This window comes from Sander lucioperca, chromosome 3 (assembly GCF_008315115.2).
Source record: "Sander lucioperca isolate FBNREF2018 chromosome 3, SLUC_FBN_1.2, whole genome shotgun sequence".
Lineage (NCBI taxonomy): Eukaryota > Metazoa > Chordata > Actinopteri > Perciformes > Percidae > Sander > Sander lucioperca.
Window position 1 is genome coordinate 35,720,718 of NC_050175.1, and position 9,596 is coordinate 35,730,313.

The 9,596-nt window shown below is 40.2% G+C and overlaps 1 protein-coding gene across 1 annotated transcript in view; it reads left to right on the forward strand.

Annotated features, from left to right (window-relative positions):
• The window catches only part of nadsyn1 (NAD synthetase 1), a 40,490-nt gene extending 31,707 nt beyond the window's left edge, over positions 1 to 8,783 (forward strand). Inside the window, exons 19-21 of the mRNA XM_031292727.2 lie at positions 4,736 to 4,864; positions 6,461 to 6,634; positions 8,523 to 8,783. Coding sequence (XP_031148587.1) covers positions 4,736 to 4,864; positions 6,461 to 6,634; positions 8,523 to 8,558 — 339 coding nt within the window. The 3' untranslated portion in view covers positions 8,559 to 8,783. The remainder of the gene's footprint in view (positions 1 to 4,735; positions 4,865 to 6,460; positions 6,635 to 8,522) is intronic.
• The last annotated feature ends 813 nt before the right edge of the window (positions 8,784 to 9,596 follow it).

Below are 9,596 nucleotides of genomic sequence, written 5' to 3' on the forward strand. Positions count from 1 at the left end.
CCATTTATTAATTTATTTTCACTTCACTCGGCTTTGCGTCGTGCCTAACTTTTTTGCCGTACTGCAGGAATAGCAACGCTAACCCTAACCCATTAAAAACGGTTATAATGCTGACAGCTAACGCTAAATGGTGTAAAGTTTGTCTGTATTTCACTGTAGAGGATTCCTACACCGGGATGTAACAATCTGCAGCTGCTGTTGTCGGAAAAACACTGACGGTGCGTTCAATGAAACTGGTAATTTACAACCTCGTGGTGCATTCAAAGTTGTTGTTAAATGCCCTTTTCCCATCTGGTGGTTGTCTTTGTCATTCAACAGCTATTTACTAGTGAAATAAGTTGTTGTTATGGTGATTAAATTATTATTAAACATTTAATTTTGACGATATGGCCTTAGCAATAAACAAGCCATTCTTTAATGTTGCCAACTGTTTAGTACCCTTATCTTTTTTAAACTTTCTTAAAAGTATAGGTTCAGGCACCGTTAAGGCACCGGTACCATTTTAAAAGTACCGCTTTAGCACCGGTATCCAAACCAAACAATACCCAACCCTAATATTGACTCTAGATTCAAATGTGTGACTAGATTAAATATATAATAAACAAATACAAATCTTAAAATCAAGTTCATAAAGTCATTTTCTTTGCATTCATTTGATTCCCAATCAAGATCGACTGGTAAGAATTGCTTTCCATTTTAATATGTACTTAAAAACAGTTCTGAAATGCAAAATAATAGAATTTTAGTCATGTGATAAAACATGCGATTAATTATAGAAATTCAACGATTAATCGCGATTAAGAAAATGTAATTGTTTGAAAGCCCTAGTTTTTACACATTTTCTGATTCAGTTTGTAAGTATTGTTTTAACTGCAACAGTGAGACTTGAAGATGCAGTAGGTAAGACTTATAAAACTAACTTTCTGTCATATTTGCTGAAACTGACCCTATGTTTGAGTAGAACTACATGAAGCAGGTAATTGAAAAAAAAAATGCACTACAGCCTGTAGTGCAATTTGCAAAAATCCACCGCTCCCTGTTCAGATGCACTAATCAGGGCCAGGGGGGGTGTCTAACTGCGTGTCAATCACTGCTCATGCACACGCATTCATTCTCCCTTGTTGGGGGGAGGGGCTTAGGAGACCGTTTTGGGCTTTAGCAGAAAGGGGAGAGGGACTGAAAAGTTGTCGATGTTCAAATTTTTTGGCTAAGTCCTGGATCTTCCCAATCCTACCTACAGCACCTTTAACAGTCCCTCCAGGATTTCACGTTGTCGCGATCGCGCCAATTCACCAAATTCAACCAATCACTGCTAATTTGGTGTGACTCGCAATTTTGACCAATCACCGCAACTTTTCCGCAAATTTGACCAATAACCTGAAGTTTCCCGCAACTTCAACCAATCACAGCAGTCCCACGTGCACTCTGAGAGCCAATGACCAAGCAGGAGTGAGACCGGTGATCATTTTTTAAATTATTTTTTGGCTTAAATCCACCAGCCATTTTCATATTATACCAACATTTGCAGCATCCTGAGCCTTTTTGGTAAGGTTACTAGGAAAACTCAGCCCAGAGTAATTTTATTCTCCCCAAAACAAGTTTCCTTTTTATTTTTAAAGAACTATAAAAAAAATTTTTTTTTAAAAACGCAAATTTTTTTTTAACTTTCACTGTCTCCCGCAACTTAATTGCAACAAACATACAAAAGACATCGCAACTTTTATCGCAAAAGCTCCTGCGACATCAGGCATTTTAGGCCGCAACAATCTAAAAAAAAGGCCAATTTTTGTTCAGGTTACATTAAAAAAAAAGCTATGTTCAGGACTGGCACATCCACTGTGCTAATGCTGACCGATATGCTATTATATCAGAGATTAGGCTAACGTTAGCTGTCCTGCTCTTTATGGAGCTCAACAGTGTGGGTCGGGAAGTAAAAATCCCTTTCATTTTCTCCATACGGATTTAGATTATCAGCCATAATGTCTAAACCAGAGATCTTCAACAGGGGGTCCGGCCCCCATAGGGGGTCCTCAGAGTCACTGCAGTGGGGCCTCCAAATTATTGTCAAAAGGTTTTTTTCATAAATTAAAATGTCTTAACATAATTCTAACAAATTATTAGCAAATAGAAATCCCCACTGATGATAGGCTCACTGGCCTATAGGTAAGGTAGTCACTAAGATAGCCATCCACAGATACAGTTAATCCTAAGAGTCTTGTGCCACATGTATGTTTAACATTAAAAGATGATTTATAGAATCATGCCAACAATTATTGTTTTAATAGCTTGGTATTCTATGCAAAAAAAGATATATATAAAGGCTTTAGGTCGCCTACATGTTATCAGTTTAATATGCATAAAACCTTAGTGGAACATAAAGTGCTTGACAGTGAGTGAAACCTTTCATCTGAGTCACAGGACACATCACTGCTGCTTTAACTTGATAAGCTTTAAAGAGCCTAACAAAGTGGAATACTCACTTCATTTATTACTCAGTTTACTGAGTGCCAGCTGGTGCTGCTGGTATCAGTAGGGGCCCTAAGGTAGGGTTGACTTGCCATGCTGATAGGGACTATTTTTCTGAATAACTTTAGTTTGTTAGTTAATAGGCTACTGTACTTGTAGGCCTACTTTTATTTGAGTAAAGTCTTGAATATGCCCATAGGACTCTTGTTGTAGGACTTTTGCATCGTTGTGCTTGTAGTAAAGCAGGGATCTTAACATGAATCCAACATAATTTTAGCAAATATAAATCCCCACTGCTTACTGGCCTATAGGTAAGGTATAGTCACTATAAGGTAGCCATCCACAGATACATTAATCATAAAGATTCACTGTGCTACATGTATGTTCAACATTAAAACATGATTTATAAAATCATGCCGACAATTATTAAGCTATTTAATAGCTTAGTATTCTACGCAAAAAAAGCTATGTATAAAGGCTTTAGGCCGCCCTACACGTTATTGTAGGTCCAGTTTAATATGCAACTTAATGTTATACAATATATGTAGTAGGGGGTCCCTGCTCCATCTCTCCTTGGTTTAAAAAACGTCTAAACCATCCGAGGTAGACTGACCCCGAGCTGTGAGCTTTGAAATTTTTTGAGATTTCTGCACGTGTAGAAGCCACGAGTCCGTATAAAATCAACCGTTGTAAAGAAAAACATTTAATTCACGATCTTATGGAGAAGTACAACACTACCCACAATCCTAAGTGTTAAAGCGACGTCTCTGATTCGGGGAAGTTGCGGTTAACATGAAAATGTTTACCGCACCCGAGAACGGCTAGAGCTAGCTGCTACCATTGAAGGCTATGATTGTTTCTCTACACAGTTTTGTACCTTTGCCTTTTTTGGCGTTTTCAAAATGTTCTTTTTGAGCCAAACCAAATTCTTTATTGTCACCATTGATCTCGTAGCTAGTTGGCTTGGTTCCAGGCTTAAAACTCTTTATATAAGGATTCACTGAGCTCGTCAATGGAGATATTGAACGGGATATTGGGCGGTCACTGTTGAGCTCTATTGGATCTAGGGTTACATTTTCCAAAGTGAAACCTTCTGTTTAAAAAATGACACATACATAATGAACAAGTCTAACCTCTTCCTTCTTGTGGATGTAGTTTGTTTTGGGAAGCATTACAATGCTGTATTGTCGATACAGTGGCCAACTAGCTACCCTGCAGTACAAGAAAAAAGGCTGTTTGCTTATTTCTATATCCTCTACATGGATCATCACCTGGACAGCACGATTACCTGGACGTGGATTTGTTCCCTGTTTTTAGCGTCATATGCAGTGTTTTCCCTAGGTTTGTCGAAGACTTAGGTGCGCATCTTTGGCGGATTGGTTTTAGGGGTCCTCACTCAGGAAAATGTGATGTTTTTCAATTGAAAAAATTGCAATTTGACATCATTTTGGATTACCATATGTGTGTCTAAAACGTTGGAAAAGCTAAAGCAGATAATTCAATCAGGAGAGACTTCGTTGCAAATATGCAAAGGTTTATTTGTACATATGCATAATATGAAATGTACAGAGTCTTTGGAGATTGGACTCCATCGTTATAAAAAAAGGGGTAGAGAAGCCAAGGCTTATCCCCCCCACCCCCCCCCGATGGAGTCTAGACACTGGTGGTGGTGGTGAAGGAGCCTGAAGACCGGACCGATGGAGCCGACGGGAGTGGTCTGCCGGAGGAGGACCCAGGGGTGCTGTGGGTGACGATGACTGGAGGTGGAAGGGGAGGAGGAGGGTTGCACGCTTTGCCTGAAATGATAACTGCCAGCAGCAGAGAGAAGGACGGATTTAAAGCAGGGATGCCATGCTGTGATTGGCTCGTGGAATTCATGGCCAATTCTGGTTGGTTTAACTGTAAAGTGCACGCCTCGAAACAGCTGATCAGTTTTAGGAAGAGAGAGAGCGGTGGATGTAGTTTAGAAGTCTTCCTGAAAGAATTTACGCTGAGCTTCATTAAATAAATGAAAAAAAACTTAAAGACAAAACTTGCTAAAGATGTCCAACCATCATTAGATCTGAGTATTTCGGAGTATCTAACATTTAGTTAGTTTTGATGCTCACATTGATTTTATTCGGCTTAGGTGCTGCCTAAAACGGCTTGGGTGCTGTACCTATAATGGTAGAGAACACCTAGTTATGTATGTCAGACTCTGCAAATTTCTCATCCTCCTTTTCTTAATTTCATCCATCTTTGTCTAACCACCTGACACGTCCGTCCTCAGGCAGACATGGGGATGACCTACACTGAGTTATCTGTGATTGGACGACTGAGGAAGATCTCCAAGTGCGGCCCCTTCAGTATGTTCTGTAAACTCATTCACATGTGGAAGGATGCGCTCTCACCCACAGAGGTCAGTTAACTCCTTCACAGTGTGGGATATTTGTATGCCAGTCTGCTATCGTGTAATGCTGTATCTGTAAGTGGCTTTGAAACAATATTGATTGATAATCTCTACATGGTGGAGCTGTTCTGTTAATATTGACAAACAAGTATTTTATGTCTATTAGGGCTGCACTAGATATCGTTTTTTATCGTCATCGCGATATCAACCGTCGCAATAAACACATTGGGAAAGTCTGCGTCACACCGCGAAAGACTCAGAGATTTTTTTGTGTTAGTTGAAATAAAATATCCGTAAAAAACTGCACTTTAAAATGTAACTGTCATTCTTTTATAAGCGGTGCCTTCTTTTAATGTTCAATTTGTTCAATAAAAGAATGTTGGAAATGATTTCCTTTCATTTGTTTGTAATTCAACAAGCAAGTGGTATTTTAGCAGAACACTGAAAGCAGCAGAAGTGCAGAACTGAGCACACTCTAAAATCGTATTTTTTTCTTGCAAGAAATATCGTTATCGCACATTCTCCTCATATCATGCAGCCCTAATGTCTATATTGTTAAATGGCAGAGTAAAACTAAACCAAACTGAAGTCCCGTCTGAATGTTTGACATAGAAATACCGCTAACAGCTCTGCACTTTAGCTGCTTGAGCTAACGTTAACGTTTCACAGAGTGACAGTAACAGCTCTAAAGCCCGAAGGTGTCAGAGCTTTCCAGATGAGGAGCTTTAAATGATCATATGATGTGCTTAATAGTTGAATGAGAGATTTTAGCCACTCTTTGATAATGTGTCTGTTAAACACTGATAATAAATATTATGCGTTTAGCACATAGACTGTAAAAATAGTGGACGTAGCATCAGTGGCGTCACCTATTGGTTTGTGGACTGCCGATTTGAAGCCTCGCCTTTGGCAATTTTGCCTTCGCAATCTTGGTTTTTTGAAAAAGGACGTAGCGGTTTTTCCTGGATCTTCGCACTCCTACCTACGGCACCTTTAAATTACCAGCTAACACTAGAGGAGGCTAGCTAGCTTGATTAGCAGAAAGCTGAACAAGAAATATTTAGGCAACCTAAATGTTCCCACTTACTTTGATGGAGTGAAAACACAGTGAGAGGGTGAAAGTTTAAGACGAAAACATCCACAGACAACAGCCAAAAACAAGTTCAGGTCTATTTTAATGTCCACAGTGCCATGGTTAGCATTGCTAAGCTTCTGTCCTGATTTGACAGGTCGACGTGAAGCCACGCACCTAAAGCATCGCCTGCTTTATCGTCTATTTTAAAATGAATGGGACCATAATTTACAAAATGTTAATAAACATCATGCTGCGTTGAAGAAGATTTGAAACTAGCGATTGAGGCCATAAACTCATTATGAAAATGTTTACTGAGGTAATAAATCAAGTGAGAAGTAGGCTCATTTCCCCATAGACTTCTATAGCAACGCCTGCTGGAAATGAGATAGAATGCAGCTTTAACAAGCTTCCACATTGGTTTTACTTTTCAGACACGCAAGCTTCGTCCATTATTTTTCACAGTCTATGATTTAGCAGCTGTTAGCAAGACCTTTACTTAAAATTAACAGTGTATCGTCTTCTTTCTTTAGGTTGCCCAGAAGGTCAAGCACTTCTTCCGCATGTACTCCATGAACCGCCACAAGATGACCACGGTGACGCCGTCCTACCACGCCGAGAGCTACAGCCCCGATGACAACCGCTTTGACCTCCGACCTTTCCTCTATAACACTCGCTGGACCTGGCAGTTCAGGTGCATCGACCAGGTAGCAATAGGGCAGCAACTTCCCTTTCACTTCATTCGCATGTTAGAATTAGCCTGGCTCCGCCCTCCTACGTACTTCGGCTCAATTTTCATTTTCCTTCAGTACTCCGTCTGGGTTTGCGGTATATTTGCGGGTTTTCTCCGGCCAATCTTTACCTGTCCAATCAGCGAACAGAGGGAGTGGCTGAGAACGATGACGTTGAGGTCGTACACTAGTTTGAGTTGTAGTTCCGTAATGGCGGCGGAGAAAGACGCGAGCAGAGAAAGATGCGAGCGAAGCCATTCGGTCCGTTGTGGCAACGCTGCCGAATATCCAGAAGTTAAAGCCGGAGCAAGAACAATCTTTTGTTGAGTTTTGTTGGTGGCCATGATGTTGTGGCCCTCCTCCCCACGGGGTTCGGGAAAAGTTTGATTTTCCAGCTCTCTCCGTTAGTAGTGAAGGAGTGGCTAAGGCGAATGCTAGCGATGCTAACGACGACCAAACATTAGCGATTGGTTATGGCAGATCCAGGGTGGCTCTGGGCAGATCCAATAGTTTTGAACTTCAACAGAGTACCCGCCTTCAAGGAAGTTAACACTTGTCAATGGAGAGAGGCCAGACTCTCTGTACAAATGAAATGTACCAGAGTCTGATAGGACCCGGCTATGTTAGAATGTGAGCTAAACAGGAAAGTACAACATGACAGAGGAAAGGACAATAGTGTAGACATACTGTACAGCAACGAACTGTGAATGAGGATAGTCGTCTATGGTGTTTGGTAGAGCTGGGCTTTTATCTAGAGTTGTTTCCAATACCGATACCAGTGTCGGAAAAGCTTCCGATACCTCCTAAAATGCTGGTATCTGTATCGGAAAAAAAGTTTAAGCACAGATCCGATACCACGTAATTTAGCCCAGAAGAAATTATTACTTTTTCCACTATGACTGACTGTCAAACTGGAAAAAAAGGTTATGTAGCATTCATTGTTTGTGTTTATTCATGTTTCACAAAAAGTTAATCCTGAGCCAGGCCATACAATGAAGATAGAAATCCTATCAGATCCATACAGGGATAGTAGTATACAGCTGTTAACCCTCCTGTTGTCCTCGGGGTCAAATTGGACCCGTTATCAAAATACAGGTTTCTTTTCCAACCAAATTACTGAGAAAATAACATGGATGGTTCCAGATTTGCAAAATCACTACTTTCATTGAATTTTGAGTTGTTTTATTCAATATTATAGCATTTGAAAAAAAAAATTAAACGGTTTCTAAACAGTATTCGGACTCAACTTTGACACACACAAATCTTATCCATCAACATTCATTCCTCTAATATTAGTCAAAATAATTCATAATTTCAGCTTTTTTGACTCAAAAATTTGGTATAATTTAAAAATCCAACGAGGTTAATTGACCATGATTTCCGAAAAATAAGTGTAACACTAGTGGTAATAAGTTGGTATCCGTGGCGTGTATACAGTACTGGTGGTAGTGGACAAAAGCGTCAACAGTAAAAAAAATTATAAAATAAAGCGACAAACACATGGCAAAAAGTGTCAAAAAAAGGGACAAAAAAGTCAGAAAAAGGGTAAAAGAAAAGAGACAAAAACATCACAAAAAGTGTCAAAAAAGGGGACAAAAATGTCAGAAAAGTGTTAATTTTCTATTTTGACCCGAGAGGACAAGAAATGCATGGTCGGTGGGGTGAGACAACACGAGGGTTAAAACATAATAAAATATATGACACACTGGTATCGGATCGGGACTCGGTATCAGCCGATACGCAAGTTTAGGTATCGGAATCGGTATCTGGGAGCAAAAATGGTATCAGACCATCTCTACTTTTATCTTTGGCTGAGTAAACATCTTTATAAAGTTGTTTCCATGTTTCTTTTCCTTTCCCACAGGTGTCCCAGGAGACGGCAAACACCCCACGGCAATAAGAACCTGAGGTCTTCAGTGTCCAGTGACTATCCATCCCAACTGTGAGATCAAAAAGATCATATATTATTTGGTGATTTTGTGTAGCTTTCAGTCTAGCCAAATACTTTGTACTGTGTTTGCAAGCGCAGGGCCAAGCAGGGGACAGAATCACTTTTCTGGGACTATATAGAACCTTTGTTCTACCCAGTGGTGGAATGTAACTAAGTACATTTACTTATGTACTGTAAGTACAAATTTGAGGTACTTATACTTTTCTGGAGTGTTTCTTTGCTACTTTATACTTTTACTCTGCTACATTTGTCTGACGGCTTTAGTTACTTTTCAGTTTTTCCTCCCCTTCCTGTCCAGTGAAGACCATGTATCACCAGATGTGTCGATGTTGAATGTTTGTGAAAAAGTCAGATGAATGTGCTCTTTTTTTCTGACACAATGGAAAGTTTTAAAACTTTTTAAAAAGACGTGGTTCTCACAGGACAGCGCGGTGTCAAAGCCCGACGCAAGTGTCTTTGCTAGTTTAAGACCGACGCAGTTGTCAATTTCCCGTCCAGCGCCCACGTCGTTTAAATAGCAAATGCACCTGCGCCCATCTTTGCGCCCATGGGCGTGCTGGTCTCTTACAGGGAGGTGTGTTCAGGTGCATTTTTGGCGTATTGCTATCTTGAGGCAGCGGGAAGTGATCGTTCCATTGACCAACAAAAACCTGGTCTAAAGTCAATAACGCAGCATTTCATTGTTATTTTAACAGCAAATTAGTAAAATGCGCCTAGGCTCGTGCACAGCGCGCGCACACTATGCTTGTTACACACACAGGGAAGCGCAGCAGCACACAAACATGCAAAAGATTACAAATAAAAATATTACGCTGCAAATCCGCCATCATAATATCAATGCGCCAAGGTCCAAACGCGCCTGACTTTTAAAGGGAATGGGAGATGACAATCTGATTGGTTTATTGCATGTGACGCCCAAAACACACCTATGAATTAATGAAGACACTAAGTACAACCCTTTTGAACCCGACACACGGAGCCTTTTTT